We start from the raw sequence: 20,461 nt of genomic DNA on the forward strand, positions 1-20,461 counted from the left end.
AAGGGAGAATTCCATAACTTGTGAGAGTTACAGATGGGTCACTATCTCTAAAAATGTTCACAGCATCAATACTTGTGAGAGTTACAGATGAGTCACTATCTCTATAAATGTTGACAGCATCAATACTTGTGAGAGTTACAGATGGGTCACTATCGCTATAAATGTTTACAGCATCAATACTTGTGAGAGTTACAGATGAGTCACTATCTCTAAAAATGTTTACAGCATCAATACTTGTGAGAGTTTCAGATGAGTCACTATCTCTATAAATGTTTACAGCATCAATACTTGTGAGTTACTGATGAGTCACTATCTCTATAAATGTTTACAGATGAGTCACTATCTCTATAAATGTTTACAGCATCAATACTTGTGAGAGTTACAGATGAGTCACTATCTAAAAATGTTTACAGCATCAGTACTTGTGAGAGTTACAGATGAGTCACTATCTCTATAAATGTTTACAGCATCAATACTTGTGAGAGTTACAGATGAGTCACTATCTCTAAAAATGTTGACAGCATTAATACTTGTGAGAGTTACAGATGAGTCACTATCTCTATAAATGTTTACAGCATCAATACTTTGAGAGTTACAGATGAGTCACTATCTCTATAAATGTTTACAGCATCAATACTTGTGAGAGTTACAGATGAGTCACTATCTCTATAAATGTTTACAGCATCAATACTTGTGAGTTACAGATGAGTCACTATCTCTATAAATGTTTACAGCATCAATACTTGTGAGAGTTACAGATGAGTCACTATCTCTATAAATGTTTGCAGCATCAATACTTGTGAGAGTTACTGATGAGTCACTATCTCTATAAATGTTTGCAGCATCAATACTTGTGAGTTACAGATGGGTCACTATCTCTATAAATGTTTAGTCTCAGTTGACCTATCGCTGTTGCAATTTGCCTTTTGTCTGGCGTCATTCATCCGTCTGTTGTGCGTCGTAAGCAATCAACATTTTCTTCTTCTTCTGTAAAACCACAGAACCAACTTCAATGAAATTTGGCAGGAAGCTTCCATGGCCAAATCTTTAATGTCAACCAAAATTGTGAGTTATATGGTCCCCAACCCCCAGGGGCCTAAGATGCGGGGCCAAAAATGGTTATATTGACTAAAACTTCAAAAATCTTCTTCTCAACTCCCATACATGGTAAAATTAAATACTTTTCATAGATGGAAAATTCTTAAAGTACTTTAGTAAAATTGTGAATTTCATGACTCTGGGGTCACATGTTTACTCATGGGGAGGGGGTAAATTTTACTATAGTTTATACAGGGAAATCATGTTCAGGGCCCAGCAAAAGCACTCGTCCGCTCGTCCTGACGAGTAGATTTTCCCGACGGACGAGTGGTTTTAATTGTCAACTAGTCCGTCGGACGAGTAGAATTTTTCTATGTTATTTCAGTATTCGTTAATAAAATTGCTTAAAATTTGATGCATTGTTAGTTATGTATTCTTTTTTGTGCCATTATTACGAAAAATAGTAAAATTTCTGCATGATAGCAGGTAAGTAGGACTATCTACGTCTGTAAACCGGAAGACATGTACGATGACCGACAACCTCCGAGTGTTCCGGGTGACATGTTAGTATAATGGGTGTTGTCCGAGGATGTCTGCATAAAAATGGCTCAACGAAAATTGGATGGTTATTTTTATTGTCAGTCAACCTTAAAAACAGATGACAGTTGTGTTGACACGACTGATTCAAATGAAAACGGTAACCCTTATGATTTCTGACAAATAACTGATTAAGTCACAGCTATATTTCATACTGGTTCATCAAAACCTTTCTCACAATTTCTCGCGTAATGTGACCTATTTCCCCGATGTTTAGATTCGCTACATTCATGTATTAGTTGAATCATCAGTCTTTCTATCGATGGATTAAAACTTTACTAACGCAATGAACATTATAAGATCAAGCGTAAACGTATTTAATACAATTGGTAAACAGCCATGTGAAAAATGAGAATGTTGTATAGCAGATAATTCTGAAATTTTCTGGACAAGTGAATTATTTGCTTGGACGAGTACTTTTATTCAGGCAACTCGTCCAATGGACGAGTGCTTTTGAAAGTTTTTCCTGGGCCCTGATGTTTTAGACTCTTTTTTGTTAGCTCACCAGAAAGGCTGGAGGTTGACTGGGGGTTATGCCATGGGGTATCACCTGTCTTTCTGTCTCTTTTTTTTGGGGTGGAGGGTGGGGGGGAGAGTTGATGATAAGTGCCCTGTGTTTATTTACAATTCACACAGGTGCTGTGAGAACTATCAATCGCCCAACTGTGTTACACAAACTATTATTGCATTAACCTCACTAATTTGGTTGGGGCCGGGGGCCGAGTGGTTAAGGTGTCCCAACACTTTATCACTAGCCCTCCACCTCTGGGTTGTAAGTTCGAAACCTACGTGGGGCAGTTGCCAGGTACTGACCATAGGCCGGTGGTTTTTCTCCGGGTACTCCGGCTTTCCTCCACCTCCAAATCCTTAAATGACCCTGGCTGTTAATAGGACGTTACACAAAAACACACCAAACTCACCAATTTACCTGCAGCAGTTGTACTTCATTGTTTCATGGCAGGGTCTATGTTTGTGCTGAATGTTGACAAAAGATTGATCTCATCATGGTAGAGCGATTGACGTGGGAGGTGAGGTTTTAATGGTCAGTAGCTAATGCTAATGATTTTATTAATTTCTTCAGAATTTTACTTTTGGATGATCTGCTTACAAAATGTTTCAATAAGGCACAGTGTAGGTAGAGATAGCCGTCTCATAGTTGTGCAGTGTAATAAAATTCCACATTATGGATTTCTCTTAAATGAGGTCAAAGTGACCTTAGATTCAAGGACTTTAATGTGGGTGGTATCTCATTGTTTGTTTCAATACATTGTGTTGTGCCATGTTTTTGGTTTCCAATGTAAAAATGAACAGCCATCAATGGATTTTACTAAGAGTACTTGATAATGTAATAAAAGTACTTTGTCTGTTTGCCTATAGATTATTAGTGCCTATTGTCCACAACAAGGTTGGTGATATTGTTCATCCTACGCACATTAACTTGATTAGAGTGGGAAATCAAACATACAGATTTGTGCTGTGTGTTTAAAACATACGCAAATATCAGCATACATGTTTCTTGCATATAATTATAATGACCGTATTCTTCTATTTTGAAAGTAATGTAGATGTTAAGCTATTATATTTCTGAATTGGGTATGGCAATCTCCATGGAGCCTGTGTGATCTCCCTGATGACTTGTCCAGGAAATTCTTACACAATCTGGCAAAAAAAAATTTTTTTTTAATGATTATGCAGAACTTCTGAAGTTAAAGTCTAAACTATTTTGATAATAGGGATATAGTAACTGAGTTCAATGCTAACTGTGGATAGTAGTTTATAATGATAGACTTTTACCTCTAGTAACAATATTGCCTAGTCTTACACAGGTGTACCAATATTACAAATCGGTGTCTCCCTTGATAGCCACATTACATAACATAGTGTTTTATTCATTGGCTGCAGTGCTATTTTGACCACAGTGTAACATACAAGGTAATAAATGGAACAGCACTTCAGTATTTAAACAACTTGTCACACTCTGCCAGCAATCATGATCACTGCGATCGGAATCCTTCTTATGGTTCCAAAACCTATAGTAACTGGTGCTTCGAAAAGTTAGCATTCACTTCATGGAATAACTTACCATCTACTGTCAGGAGGTTGTTAATAGGGAGCTAAGCAGGAAGTTGCTAATAGGGAGCTAAGCAGGAAGTTGTTAATAGGGAGCTAAGCAGGAAGTTGTTCATAGGGAGCTAAGCAGGAGGTTGTTAATAGGGAGCTAAGCAGGAAGTTGTTAATAGGGAGCTAAGCAGGAGGTTGTTAATAGGGAGCTAAGCAGGAAGTTGTTCATAGGGAGCTAAGCAGGAGGTTGTTAATAGGGAGCTAAGCAGGAAGTTGCTAATAGGGAGCTAAGCAGGAAGTTGTTAATAGGGAGCTAAGCAGGAAGTTGTTCATAGGGAGCTAAGCAGGAGGTTGTTAATAGGGAGCTAAGCAGGAAGTTGTTCATAGGGAGCTAAGCAGGAGGTTGTTAATAGGGAGCTAAGCAGGAAGTTGTTCATAGGGAGCTAAGCAGGAAGTTGCTAATAGGGAGCTAAGCAGGAAGTTGCTAATAGGGAGCTAAGCAGGAAGTTGTTAATAGGGAGCTAAGCAGGAAGTTGTTAATAGGGAGCTAAGCAGGAAGTTGCTAATAGGGAGCTAAGCAGGAAGTTGTTCATAGGGAGCTAAGCAGGAAGTTGCTAATAGGGAGCTAAGCAGGAAGTTGTTAATAGGGAGCTAAGCAGGAAGTTGCTAATAGGGAGCTAAGCAGGAAGTTGCTAATAGGGAGCTAAGCAGGAAGTTGCTAATAGGGAGCTAAGCAGGAAGTTGTTAATAGGGAGCTAAGCAGGAAGTTGCTAATAGGGAGCTAAGCAGGAAGTTGTTCATAGGGAGCTAAGCAGGAAGTTGCTAATAGGGAGCTAAGCAGGAAGTTGCTAATAGGGAGCTAAGCAGGAAGTTGTTAATAGGGAGCTAAGCAGGAAGTTGCTAATAGGGAGCTAAGCAGGAAGTTGCTAATAGGGAGCTAAGCAGGAAGTTGCTAATAGGGAGCTAAGCAGGAAGTTGTTAATAGGGAGCTAAGCAGGAAGTTGCTAATAGGGAGCTAAGCAGGAAGTTGCTAATAGGGAGCTTAGCAGGAAGTTGTTTATAGGGAGCTAAGCAGGAAGTTGCTCTACAAACTTCTTTTTTTTTAAAGGCCTGGAACTCCATTCACACAAACATCACCTTTTGAACGAATTTGAGTTTCAATCTCCTTGGATTCAAATTGAGGTCTCTCTTACTTTGAAAAGATTTTCATTGTCCTTGCTCTACCAATTTCATTATTTATAAGATATATATATTTCTGTTAACTCACAACTATTATCTCTTGTTATGATATTTAATAGTGTTTTAATAGCGACATTGTGATGAGGCAATTCTTACCATCTTTTGTTTCATATTGGTGAATGTTAAATAGTGATGAGATAATTGTTACTTGAGATGGCATATTATAATTAGCTGACCTTGTCCTAAGGACAGACGTCTGTCAATGTTTAAATTGCTACAGTTATTAGCCATAAACAAGTGTGCAGATTATAATAAAGCCCATTGAAAAAAATATAGGAAATTCTTTAAAACAATTCTTTTTTTCTGTAAGATAAAAGTATTTGGTCCAAAAAGGGGAATCAATTTTGTATAAACAATGTGACTGCCCTCCTATAGCTAGGGTGTCTGAATTTTGTATAAACTATGGGTCTTACTCCCAAAAGAAGGAAACAAAATTCTCACATACTTCTCAGGGTAATCTGGCGATTGCTAGGAAAAAATAAACTGATCTCACACAGGGAGTATTAAGACAGCTGGCATGCGCTATATGACGCTGCTCACAATAACGTAACGTCATCAGTTTACGTTGAGTAACAGTCAATTTTGATGCACATTCCAAGGGGGATTGAAGATGGCACGATGAAAAACTTTCATAAAAACTTACATTTGCTTGAAAGTATGTAAGAAAAATAATAATCAAACATGGGTCTGTTCGGCGAGTAAGGATATCTCAACCCTCGTATAAGAGTTTGGCTGGCCGGCACTCGGCAAGCCTCGTGCTGACTGGCCAAACTCTTACACTTGGGTTGAGATATTCCTGTCCACTACACTTGGGTTGAGATATTCCTGTCCACTGAACAGCCCTATGTCAGATTCTATTATTGAATTCTTCAAAATCCTCCTGAAGAAATATAGCGTGTTTCTGTATATTTACTGCCATATAGAGATAGTGGTCCTCTGGGCCTCTTGTTTGAGAGTTCAAAACAGAAACAAGGGTTTGCAATAGTAGTAAGATTAATAAACACTGTAAATTAATGGCCTTTTATGGTTTTATCTTTAATTATATATTGTTTTAAGGAGCAGATTGGTTCAGTAGATTTTTTATATGTCCACCTCTTCTGTTACAGGAAAAGGAAAGGCAGAAAAGGCTACAAGAGGTGGCCCCCAAGAGGACCTCAGTTAGAATCAGTCACAAACAAAAGGAACTGGCAGAGCAGGTAAGTACTTAAAACATTGTGGCAAAAAGTGCAAGTGAGCTTATGCCTTGGTTCCTCCTTCATGAATGACTTCTTCTCAATAACAAAGAGGCACTGAGAGACCTGATATTGGGGTTGTATCATGTGAGAGTGAATGGCTACCAGGTTTGTTCAAATGAATTACCTTGACCTTCATTCAAGTTTACAGGGATCAAATAGACTTAAATCTTTAAATGATGACTTCTCATTTCTGTATTCTTTTGAAGTCTCCAGTGACCTATTCTAATTTCCTTTTGTCCGACGTCAGGCCTTTGTTAACAATTTATATTTTCAACATCTTCTCAAAAACCCCTGAACCAATTTCAATGACATTTTGTAGAACCCTTTCATGGCCAAAGGTCAACCAAAATTGTTAATTATATGGTCTCCTCCCTCAACAGGAACTGAGGGGCAGGACAAAAAGGACTAAAATTGACTGAAATTTCAAAAAATCTTCTCGGACCCAAATAAGGTGTATTCGATGCTTTTATAGCCTTAACCCTTATCCTACCAAAATGCAGCAGTATAACCTTGTTTACACTGCTGACGGCGACAATAGCTGCTTTTGGGGGTTGCCCAGTTGCGTACGAAACCATATCTAAATGATTACTGCTTGCTTTGCTTAAAAGTGATGACATAAAAGATAAATACCTCATCTGATTTGCTGACCATGGCTTTCCCCTAGTATGTTCTAAAATTTTGCCGGCAGAACCAATAGAACACCAATGATTTGAGTTACTTGTATCGAAGGGCAAAATGGGTGACGGAATTGCTATTGAGGTAGATTGCCCTTATATATTGAGCCAAGCACTTAATGATAGTTAGGTTATCAAATAAAGATTGAAAGAATAGAGCTAAAGGATGAATTTGGGAATTCCAATATTGTGAAGGTATTAAATTTGAGCTGTTAAATAAAGATCGAAATGTCTAAGAAGATAGGGAAGATAGGGATGTATAAAACAATCTGTCTACCAGCCGATCACTACAGCTTTCACAGGGTCAACCGGTATGTCAGAGTTTTCACTACAGCTTTCACAGGGTCACCCGGTATGTCAGAGTGATCACTACAGCTTTCACAGAGTCAACCGGTATGTCAGAGTTTTCACTACAGCTTTCACAGAGTCAACCGGTATGTCAGAGTGATCACTACAGCTTTCACAGGGTCAACCGGTATGTCAGAGTGATCACTACAGCTTTCACAGGGTCAACCGGTATGTCAGAGTGATCACTACAGCTTTCACAGAGTCACCCGGTATGTCAGAGTGATCACTACAGCTTTCACAGGGTCAACCGGTATGTCAGAGTGATCACTACAGCTTTCACAGAGTCACCCGGTATGTCAGAGTGATCACTACAGCTTTCACAGGGTCAACCGGTATGTCAGAGTGATCACTACAGCTTTCACAGGGTCAACCGGTATGTCAGAGTGATCACTACAGCTTTCACAGGGTCAACCGGTATGTCAGAGTGATCACTACAGCTTTCACAGGGTCAACCGGTATGTCAGAGTGATCACTACAGCTTTCACAGGGTCACCTGGTATGTCAGAGTGATCACTACAGCTTTCACAGAGTCACCCGGTATGTCAGAGTGATCACTACAGCTTTCACAGAGTCAACCGGTATGTCAGAGTGATCACTACAGCTTTCACAGAGTCACCCGGTATGTCAGAGTTTTCAAATACCATGCTATGAAGACTTCGTATTGATTTTGTTAATATTATTTTACATTATGTGGAATTTTGCAAAAGTTATTGCCCTTTGTTTATTTCAGTGTTTGATTTTGTCTGGTTTTTCCATTTATATTTTTAGCCCAATTTCTTTAAAACTTATGAATGCTGTAGAGTCATGATATAAAGTAAAGTTTCCCATTATAAATTACGATTCAACTTATTTTGCAAAAGTTATTGCTGGCAATTTCTGATTTTGCAGATTTGAGTTCTTGTTTTTCTCAAACTGTCAGAAAATTAAGTATTGACTATAGTGGAAAGTAAGATTTATAGCATGCCAGATAGCCACTCTTGGTGATGCTTATATTTAATACCATATGTAGCATTCAACAGACACATATAGTGCTGCCCTGCTATATTCTTGTTGATTATCATTTGTTGAATTTCTATTAGAATCAATTATTTCTTGGTTAACATTATCAGCATGGGATGACAATTTGATGATTTGCCCTCACTGACCACGAGGGGTGATGCGTGCAGCAAAAAGGGTCAAATTGACAAAATTTTCAAAAATCTTCTCTAGCCCCAAATAAGGTAGAATCAGGGGAGTGATAGAGGCCCATTGGGCTTCTTTTTTATTGTTGTGTGATAAAAGAACAATTTAAACAAGATAAAACAATGAATGGTATAGTGTCTAATTATGTCAAGCATGATTTACAAGGAAGATAGGTGTTGTGAGCTCACTTTCTTGAATAATTGCAGGAGGCTATTTTGGCTGAAGCAGAGGCTGAGGAGGATAGACAGAGAAAATTAGAGGAAGAAGAGAAGAGAAAGTTACTGGAGATTGAAAAAGAGGAAGAAGAAAAGCGTTTGAGAGAGGAACGACAAAAAAATAGAGAAGGTATGAGAATGTAACGACAATGAACAACAGGTGTAAGGACAATGTGGGTATGTTTGGGGTCAGCAATGAACAACAGGTGTAAGGACAATGGGGGTATGTTTGGGGGCAGCAATGAACAACGGGTATAACAATAATGTGGGGTATGTTTGGGGGCAGCAATGAACAACAGGTGTAAGGACAATGTGGGTATGTTTGGGGGCAGCAATGAACAACGGGTATAACAATAATGTGGGGTATGTTTGGGGTCAGCAATGAACAACAGGTGTAAGGACAATGTGGGGTATGTTTGGGGGCAGCAATGAACAACAGGTGTAAGGACAATGGGGGTATGTTTGGGGGCAGCAATGAACAACAGGTGTAAGGACAATGGGGGTATGTTTGGGGGCAGCAATGAACAACAGGTGTAAGGACAATGTGGGGTATGTTTGGGGTCAGCAATGAACAACAGGTGTAAGGACAATGGGGGTATGTTTGGGGGCAGCAATGAACAACAGGTGTAAGGACAATGTGGGGTATGTTTGGGGGCAGCAATGAACAACGGGTATAACAATAATGTGGGGTATGTTTGGGGGCAGCAATGAACAACAGGTGTAAGGACAATGGGGGTATGTTTGGGGGCAGCAATGAACAACAGGTGTAAGGACAATGGGGGTATGTTTGGGGGCAGCAATGAACAACGGGTTTAACAATAATGTGGGGTATGTTTGGGGGCAGCAATGAACAACGGGTATAACAATAATGTGGGGTATGTTTGGGGGCAGCAATGAATAACGGGTATAACAATAATGTGGGGTATGTTTGGGGGCAGCAATGAACAACAGGTGTAAGGACAATGGGGGTACGCTTTTTATCCCTGAAATTTTTTTAGGATGAGTTCTTTCTTTGATAACCTGGTAAATATAAGCCGCAAAATACAATGTGTACCACTCGGCTAGTTGGGCACAAGACTTGTAGGCCAGGGATCCCTTGTTTAAACCCAAGCATTGGAGTTTTTAGCCCACCATCATCAGATCGTAAACAATTCTTGTTATCGCTAATCCTCAGAAAGTACTGAAGGGATCTTTCTCAAATTTCATATGTAGGTTCCCCTTGGTGCCTAGTTATGCATATTGCATTTTGAGACCAATCGGAAAACAACATGGCCGACAGGCAGCCATCTTGTATTTTGACAATTGAAGTTTGTTATCGCTATTTCTCAGAAAGTACTGAAGGGATCTTTCTGAAATTTCATATGTAGGTTCCCCAAGGTCCCTTGTTATCCATATTGCATTTTGGGACCAGTCGGAAAACAATGTGGCCTACAGGCAGCCATCTTGGATTTTGACAATTGAAGTTTGTTATCGCTATTTCTCAGAATGTACTGAAGGGATCTTTCTGAAATTTCATATGTAGGTTCCCCTTGGTGCCTAGTTATGCATATTGCTTTTTGAGACCAATCAGAAAACAACATGGCCGACAGGCAGCCATCTTGGATTTTGACAATTGAAGATTGTTATCGCTATTTCTCAGAAAGTACTAAAGGGATCTTTCTCAAATTTCATATGTAGGTTCCCCATGGTCCCTTGTTATGCATATTGCATTTTGGGACCAGTCGGAAAACAATGTGGCCGACAGGCAGCCATCTTGGATTTTGATAATTGAAGTTTGTTATCGCTATTTCTCAGAATGTACTGAAGGGATCTTTCTGAAATTTCATATGTAGGTTCCCCTTGGTGCCTAGTTATGCATATTGCTTTTTGAGACCAATCGGAAAACAACATGGCCGACAGGCAGCCATCTTGGATTTTGACAATTGAAGATTGTTATCGCTATTTCTCAGAAAGTACTAAAGGGATCTTTCTGAAATTTCATATGTAGGTTCCCCTTGGTGCCTAGTTATGCATATTGCATTTTGCTACCAATCGGAAAACAACATGGCCGACAGGCAGCCATCTTGGATTTTGACAATTGAAGATTGTTATCGCTATTTCTCAGAAAGTACTGAAGGGATCTTTCTGAAATTTCATATGTAGGTTCCCCATGGTCCCTAGTTATGCATATTGCATTTTGCGACCAATTGGAAAACAACATGGCCGACAGGCAGCCATCTTAGATTTTGACAATTGAAGATTGTTATCGCTATTTCTCAGAAAGTAATGAAGGGATCTTTCTCAAATTTCATATATTGCTTCCCCTTGTTTGAAAAGTACTTGAGAGATGTTTCACAATTTGCACAGATTAGTAAGAGGAAGGGAAAATAGAGAAAAGATCAATCTGACATGGAACCTATAAAGATCATTCAATGGTGGGCGCCAAGATCCCTCTGGGATCTCTTGTCTTAATTTAGCATTTAATCTATTAAGGATGAATGCAGCAGAACTGGGATGAGCCCCAGAGGCCTGGTAGTTTAAATTGTTAGAGCATTCGTCTCGAGTTAAGAGTTCAGAGTTCAAGTGCTGGTCTGGTCATCCTTATGTTACATATGTATATAAATTATGCTAGACAGCTCAGAACAGTTGATAAAATTTGACCTCAAATGAAAGATAAGTGTCACATTTCATGCCAGAAGGAATTTCATAGAAATATGATTTGTTATCTCTTTGGTCCTACTATATTCTTTCTTTTGATTTCTTACTAACCCATCTGTTACACAGTCATATCCATTGTTAAGCTGTATCAAACAAAAAAACTCATAATCAGTTGTACCTGATTACAGAGAGAGCAAGAAGACTTGAGCAGAGGGAACAGAGAGCTCAGTTGATAGCAGAAGGGAAGGAGATTCCACCTGAACTTCAGTATACTGCTTCTACTTACAACAGCAAGTACAGAGAGGAGGAGGACCGTATAGGGTAAGGGCTATCCTACACAGTGTTAGCTATTTATAGTACAGAGAGGAGGAGGACCGTATAGGGTAAGGGTACGTAACTCCTACACAGTATTAACTATTTATAGTACAGAGAGGAGGAGGACCATATAGGGTAAGGGTACGTAACTCTAATCCTACACAGTGTTAACTATTTATAGTACAGAAAGGAGGATGACCGTATAGGGTAAGGGTACGTAACTCCTACACAGTGTTAAGTATTTATAGTACAGAGAGGAGGAGGACCGTATAGGGTAAGGGTACGTAACTCCTACACAGTGTTAACTATTTATAGTACAGAGAGGAGGAGGACCGTATAGGGTAAGGGTACGTAACTCCTACACAGTGTTAACTATTTATAGTACAGAGAGGAGGAGGACCGTATAGGGTAAGGGCACGTAACTCCTACACAGTGTTAACTATTTATAGTACAGAGAGGAGGAGGACCGTATAGAGTAAGGGTACGTAACTCCTACACAGTGTTAACTATTTATAGTACAGAGAGGAGGAGGACCGTATAGGGTAAGGGTACGTAACTCCTACACAGTGTTAACTATTTATAGTACAGAGAGGAGGAGGACCGTATAGGGTAAGGGCACGTAACTCTAATCCTACACAGTGTTAACTATTTATAGTACAGATCTTATATATTAGTTGTTACCGTGGGCTCATTAAAGAGAAATATTGTAAATTCTTTAGAATCCTTCTTCTGTGTCTGATCCTGTAGGTTTAGGCCTAACGGTTCATTAGTCTTCAGTTATGTGTGTGGGGGGTGGGGGTCTCAAAAGACTTATTTTACAGGAATAGTTCTTGGTCGAAAATGATGTGTGAGATTATCGGGGCTTTTCAGTTCTGCTAAATCTACATAATACACCTCATCAGAAACACCTGGCATCATGTAAATTAAGATTCTCAGAATTTAAATGAGAATTTAAAAAAAAGGCAGATGAAAATCCCTACTCCTGCCCAAGAGTAATGACTGATTTTGTAGATATTCAAAATAAACTCATAATGCTTTAAATATACCTATTTATAATTAAAATATATGCATAATCATCACTTACATGGTCCGTTTCTATCCCGATCCTGTAAACTTCTTATGATAATAAGGTACTGCCAATCATAGGATAATGCATGTGTTATAGCATATTGTCTTCAGAAAAAATTAGTCAAGTCTACATTTCGATAATATTCTTTTTCAGACAACAGCCAGATTTGGATGATGAAGATATTGAAGAAATGGAGAAAGGTTAGCTGATCATATCGTGTTAGACGATCATATCACGCTAGCTGATCATATTATGTTAGCTGATCATATAACGCTAGCCGATCATATCATGTTAGCCGATCATATCATGTTAGTTGATCATATCATGTTAGTTGATCATATCACGTTAGTTGATCATATCATGTTAGCCGATCATATCATGTTAGCTGATCATATCATGTTAGACGATCATGACGATCATATCATGTTAGTTGATCATATCATGTTAGTTGATCATATCACGTTAGTTGATCATATCATGTTAGCTGATCATATCATGTTAGCCGATCATATCATGTTAGCCGATCATATCACGTTAGTTGATCATATCATGTTAGTTGATCATATCATGTTAGACGATCATATCATGTTAGCTGATCATATCATGTTAGACGATCATATCATGTTAGACGATCATATCATGTTAGTTGATCATATCATGTTAGTTGATCATATCATGTTAGACGATCATATCATGTTAGACGATCATATCATGTTAGCCGATCATATCATGTTAGACAATCATATCACGTTAGTTGATCATATCACGTTAGTTGATCATATCATGTTAGTTGATCATATCATGTTAGACGATCATATCACGTTTGTTGATCATATCACGTTAGTTGATCATATCATGTTAGACGATCATATCATGTTAGACGATCATGACGATCATATCATGTTAGCCGATCATATCACGTTAGTTGATCATATCATGTTAGCTGATCATATCATGTTAGTTGATCATATCACGTTATTTGATCATATCATGTTAGCTGATCATGTCATGTTAGCCGATCATATCATGTTAGTTGATCATATCATGTTAGTTGATCATATCATGTTAGACGATCATATCACGTTAGCTGATCATATCGTGTTAGCCGATCATATCATGTTAGCTGATCATATCATGTTAGACGATCATATCACGTTAGTTGATCATATCACGTTAGACGATCATATCACGTTAGTTGATCATATCACATTAGTTGATCATCTCATGTTAGCTGATCATATCATGTTAGACGATCATATCATGTTAGCTGATCATATCATGTTAGTTGATCATATCATGTTAGCTGATCATATCGTGTTAGACGATCATATCATGTTAGACGATCATATCATGTTAGCTGATCATATCATGTTAGTTGATCATATCATGTTAGCCGATCATATCATGTTAGCTGATCATATCGTGTTAGTTGATCATATCGTGTTAGCCGATCATATCACGTTAGTTGATCATATCATGTTAGCTGATCATATCGTGTTAGCTGATCATATCATGTTAGACGATCATATCATGTTAGCTGATCATATCATGTTAGTTGATCATATCATGTTAGCTGATCATATCATGTTAGACGATCATATCACATTAGTTGATCATATCACGTTAGTTGATCATATCACGTTAGTTGATCATATCATGTTAGTTGATCATATCATGTTAGTTGATCATATCATGTTAGACGATCATATCATGCTAGCTGATCATATCATGTTAGCTGATCATATCGTGTTAGCCGATCATATCATGTTAGACGATCGATCATATCATGTTAGACGATCATATCACTTTAGCTGATCTGTTTAACTTTGTATAATGAGAAAAGGTTTTGTTGTCAGCAGTTATTTACCTAGTCATTTATCATGCTTCCTAACACATGAAAGTGTCCAATGCTGTGATATCAAATTTCCAACATTTTGGCGGAAAGTGAACGAAAAATTCAGACTAAATCCTAATATGGACAGTCAATTTATAAGTTCATTGTTTAGGTATACAAATTTAACATAAAATGAATTTTAAATTAAAGGCATGTTGTATTGGGTAGACATTAAATCAGAGATTTTGAAATGATTCGTATCTGAGTGAATAGTAAATTTAAAATTGATGTATTAAAAAACATTTATGTAGGATGCATTCAATATTAATTTAAAGGTCAATGTCCAATTTTGTATATTTTTACTTGTGAACATTTTGTTTAGACATTTTGACTTGATCGGAAACAAGATGTCGAATGTCAAAATTATCAAAATCATTTGGTTCAAAAAGTGGATCTCTTAATTTGACGCTGATTCTTAGTGGTGGTAAGCATTTAGGATTAAGGTAAAATAAATCAAATTTATTAAACAATAAAGTTTTATATAGGTATTTTCAGTTCCTTTAGCCCACCAAATAAGGAGATGGATGTGTATAATGTATATTTGCACACGATGGTGCCATTGCTAACCTGTCGGTGTTCAAGTCTAATTCAAAAAAAGTTCTTCTTAGATATCTTTTGTTTTAGTTCATATGTAAGTTCCCCTTGTCTCAAACTTCATCTGCAGGTCTCCTTTGGTCTGTAATCGTGCCCATTTGATTTTGAATCTGATCCAGAGAGCAAAGTGTTTTTGACAGTTGAAATTTAACTTTGCTATTTCTAATTCACTGAAAGTTTTTTTTAAGATATCATATATAGCTTTCTGTTGTTATCATATCATTAAATAGATGGGAACGGGGTCCAGGATACATAGGAAAGTAAGGCTGCTGTTCATGTTTATATAATATTTCAGTGCTGGAAGCTGTGAAAAACCACAAAGATGCCTGGCCATTCCTGGAACCAGTGGATGAAGAGGTGGCTCCAGGTTACCATGACGTTGTTAAGGTACAACTTTTAGCAATGTGTGTCACACAAGATAGGAAGTGAATGAAAATGTGTGGGAAACGAGAGAACCAATTTGAAAAATAGAATTAATTGCTCTTGATCAATTGATTTCTGTATAGTTGTATTAGTCAGCACATACAATTAAAGGTGTTCAATAAGGTTGATAAGTGGTTTTATTAACATAAAAAAAAATTTATTGACCATGGACAATCAAAAGGCTAAAATAGTTTTAAGCTCACCTACCCAAAGGGCAAGTGAGCTTATGTCATGGTGCAGCATCCGGCGTCAACTTTTCAGGTCACCTGACCTTTTCTAATTGCCTTTTTTCCGATGTCATGCATTGTCCGTACGTAAATGATTTACATTTTTGACTTCTTATCCAAAACCACTGAAACAAATTCAATGAAATTTAGCAGGAAGCTTCTATGGCTAAAGGTTAACCAAAATTGTGACTTATATATAGAGTCTCATGTTTGCCCCCTGGGGAGGGGGGTAATCTTTACTATGGTTTATATAGGGTAATCACATTTTTAGGTCATCTGACCCAAAGGGTCAGGATGACCTATAGTCATCGTGCTTCGTCCGTCGTCGTCCGCCGTGCGCCGTCCGCCGTCCGTAAACTTTTTCTTTCAAAACGCTACTCCTCCTTAACGCTTGGGTGGATTACTTCCAAATTTGGTTTGAAGCATCATTGGGGGAGGGCAATCATATTTTATATAAATGAGGCTGGTCTGACCCCTGGGGCCAGAAGGGCGGGGCGCCGAAAAGGGAACTTAGGTGAATATTGCTAAAAAATCCTACTCCTCCTTTACCCTTGGGTGGATTACAACTAAATTTGGTGTGAAACATCATTGGGGGAGGGCGGTCATATTTTATATAAATGAAGTTGGTGTGACCCCTGGGGCCTGAGGGGCAGGGCCCCAAAAGGGGAACTTTGATGAAATTTTGCTATAAAATCCTACTCCTCCTTAACCCTTTGGTGGATTTCAACCAGATATTGTGTGAAACATCATTTGGGGAGAGTGATCATATTTTATATAAATGAGGCTGGTGTGACCCCTAGGGCCTGAGGGGCGGGGCCCCAAATGGGGAACTTTGATGAAATTTTGCTATAAAATCCTACTCCTCCTTAACCCTTTAGTGGATTTCAACCAGATATGTTGTGAAACATCATTGGGGGAGGGTGGTCATATCTTATATAAATGAGGCTGGTGTGAGCCCTGGGGCCAGAGTGACGGGCCCAAAAAAGGAAACTTTGATGAAATTTTGCTATAAAATAATTCTCATCCTTAACCCTTTGGTGGATTTCAACCAGATATTGTGTGAAACATCATTGGGGGAGGGTGGTCATATTTTATATAAATGAGGCTGGTGTGGCCCCTGGGGCCAGAGGGGCGGGGCCCCAAAAGGGGAACTTTGATGAAATTTTGCTATAAAATCCTACTCCTCCTTAACCCTTTGGTGGACTCCTCCTAACCCCCATAGTGAATTATTACCAAATTTGGTGTGAAACATCATTGGAGGAGGACAATCATATTTTATATAAATGAGGCTGGTTTGACCCCTAGGGCCAGAGGGGCGGGGCCCCAAATGGGGAACTTTGGTGAATTTTTGCTATAAATCCTACTTCTCTCTAACCCTTGGGTGGATTAATACGAAATATGGTGTGAAACATCCTTTGGGAAGGGTGGTCATATTTTATATAAACGAGGCTAGTGTGACCCCTGGGGCCTGAGGGGCAGGGCCCCAAAAGGGGAACTTTGGTGAATATTTGCTGTTAAATCCTAATCCTCCCTAACCTTTTGGTGGATTACAACCTAATTTGATGTGAAACATAAGGTGACGGCAATCATATTTTTTAATGAGACAGGTTTGACCCCTGGGGAAAAAAAGATGGGGCAAAAGGAGCGCTTAGGTTAAACATTTCTTTAAAATGCAATTCCTCCTTAATGCCTTAATTGATTACAACTATATTTAGTATGAAACATCATTGGGGAAAGGCAATCCTAATTGTTATAAATGAGTCTTGTCTGACCCATTGGGACAGAGGGGCATGCCCCAAAAATGGGAACTTGGCTAAAATTTTGGTTTATGATGCTGCTCTTCCTGGACAAGCTAAATGGATAAAAACCAAATTTGATCTAAAACATAACTGGCTGCGATAAATAATTGATGGTAATAATGCTGGATTGAGGGGTGTGTCCCTGCTGTAAGTGTAAGTGTTTGTCAGATGACCGTTAAGGCCCATGGGCCTCTTGTTGACTATGATTTGTTGGATATCTATTGGAAGTAATTCTAACTTGGTTAACATTATCAGCATTGGATGACAGTTTGATGGCATGCACATGTTGGCCCTGACTGACCCCCAGGGGCTAATGGGCAGGGCTAAAAATGGTCAAATTGACTGAAATTTCAAAAATCTTCTTATCTACTCTCAGATTTGATGGAATCAAATACTCTTTATAAATGGAAGGGTCTTAAGGTACTTTACCAAAATTGTGAATTTCATGACCCTTGGGTCTCATGTTTGCCCCTGTGGAGGGGGTAAAATTTACTATAGTTTATATAGGGAAATCACATTTTTGACTCTGATTTGTTTGATTTCGATTGGAATTCTTTCTAACTTGGTTAACATTATCAGCATGGGAAGACAGTTTGATGACATGTACATGTTGGCCCTGACTGACCCCTAGGGGCTGATGGGTGGGGCCAAAAAGGGTCAATTAAATTAACTGAAATATTTCAAATCTCAGGTGACCGTTAAGGCCCTTTGGGCCTCTTGTTATGAATGAAAGGATATTGTCCTTATTTGGCCTGAAGCGCCCTTAGATGAACAGAAACCAGTTTTGTATAAACGGGAGCCTCATTGATTTAGATTGGTCAGGGATTTCAATATTTATTTGTGTAATTACACATTTTTTTGGGAATTACCGTATTAGGAAAAATTTTCAATGTCGGACATTACATCATTTTTTTTGTAGAAACCAATGGATTTGTCATTTATTGAGAGAAAGCTGAAAAGGCAGAGCCTACAAATCTAAGAGACGATTCATCAAGGATTTTAACCTCATGTGTGATAACTGTCGATACTTCAACGGACTTGAAAGTGGTATGTATTTTGTATAAATCCTCAGATCAAGGTTTGGTTAGGTTTGTGATAGGTGGCATTTCAAAGTTCTGATGACTTGCGACAGATCACTTAAATGTGGAACAAATTCAATTTTGTCAATCAAATTCATAAAAACAGTTCTGTATGAATGCAACATATTTTATGTACTTCAGCATGTGAAGTGTATGCAGTCAGGCAATTAACAGTTAAGGCTGTTAAAAAGAGTTAAAAACTAAATAAAAAGCCTTAATTTGAGTCTCTGATAATGAACACTTTTGACAGAACAAGGGGATGTAACTCTGTTGTGATTACAGAACACATGAAATATTGTTAATACCAATAGTTTAGATTCTTGTGATTATAGAACACATGAAATATTGGTAATACCAATAGTTTAGATAGATTTCTGCTAGATCAGTAGCTACCGACTGAATTCACAATTATTAATTTGCCGGGACCAAGCTGTTGCTATACCCCTGGTGTCCTCTATGTCTGCGTCTGTAGACTGCTAGGTTATAGTTTTATGATACAGCTTGTAGACTACTAGGTTATAGTTTTATGATACAGCTTGTAGACTACTAGGTTATAGTTTTATGATACAGCTTGTAGACTACTAGGTTATAGTTTTATGATACAGCTTGTAGACTACTAGGTTATAGTTTTATGATACAGCTTGTAGACTACTAGGTTATAGTTTTATGATACAGCTTGTAGACTACTAGGTTATAGTTTTATGATACAGCTTGTAGACTACTAGGTTATAGTTTTATGATACAGCTTGTAGACTACTAGGTTATAGTTTTATGATACAGCTTGTAGACTACTAGGTTATAGTTTTATGATACAGCTTGTAGACTACTAGGTTATAGTTTTATGATACAGCTTGTAGACTACTAGGTTATAGTTTTATGATACAGCTTGTAGACTACTAGGTTATAGTTTTATGATACAGCTTGTAGACTACTAGGTTATAGTTTTATGATACAGCTTGTAGACTACTAGGTTATAGTTTTATGATACAGCTTGTAGACTACTAGGTTATAGTTTTATGATACAGCTTGTAGACTACTAGGTTATAGTTTTATGATACAGCTTGTAGACTACTAGGTTATAGTTTTATGATACAGCTTGTAGACTACTAGGTTATAGTTTTATGATACAGCTTGTAGACTACTAGGTTATAGTTTTATGATACAGCTTGTAGACTACTAGGTTATAGTTTTATGATACAGCTTGTAGACTACTAGGTTATAGTTTTATGATACAGCTTGTAGACTACTAGGTTATAGTTTTATGATACAGCTTGTAGACTACTAGGTTATAGTTTTATGATACAGCTTGTAGACTACTAGGTTATAGTTTTATGATACAGCTTGTAGACTACTAGGTTATAGTTTTATGATACAGCTTGTAGACTACTAGGTTATAGTTTTATGATACAGCTTGTAGACTACTAGGTTATAGTTTTATGATACAGCTTGTAGACTACTAGGTTATAGTTTTATGATACAGCTTGTAGACTACTAGGTTATAGTTTTATGATACAGCTTGTAGACTACTAGGTTATAGTTTTATGATACAGCTTGTAGACTACTAGGTTATAGTTTTATGATACAGCTTGTAGACTACTAGGTTATAGTTTTATGATACAGCTTGTAGACTACTAGGTTATAGTTTTATGATACAGCTTGTAGACTACTAGGTTATAGTTTTATGATACAGCTTGTAGACTACTAGGTTATAGTTTTATGATACAGCTTGTAGACTACTAGGTTATAGTTTTATGATACAGCTTGTAGACTACTAGGTTATAGTTTTATGATACAGCTTGTAGACTACTAGGTTATAGTTTTATGATACAGCTTGT

General features: G+C 37.9%; 1 protein-coding gene across 1 annotated transcript in view; it reads left to right on the top strand.

Annotated features, from left to right (window-relative positions):
* Positions 1 to 20,461, top strand: part of LOC117336346 (histone acetyltransferase KAT6B-like) — a 71,499-nt gene that overhangs the window by 39,903 nt on the left and 11,135 nt on the right. The window contains 7 exon segments of the mRNA XM_033896841.1: positions 6,042 to 6,131; positions 8,581 to 8,719; positions 11,415 to 11,547; positions 12,764 to 12,810; positions 15,394 to 15,485; positions 18,467 to 18,502; positions 18,504 to 18,594. Coding sequence (XP_033752732.1) covers positions 6,042 to 6,131; positions 8,581 to 8,719; positions 11,415 to 11,547; positions 12,764 to 12,810; positions 15,394 to 15,485; positions 18,467 to 18,502; positions 18,504 to 18,594 — 628 coding nt within the window.

Source organism: Pecten maximus, chromosome 10 (genome assembly GCF_902652985.1).
Source record: "Pecten maximus chromosome 10, xPecMax1.1, whole genome shotgun sequence".
NCBI classification, from domain to species: Eukaryota; Metazoa; Mollusca; class Bivalvia; order Pectinida; family Pectinidae; genus Pecten; species Pecten maximus.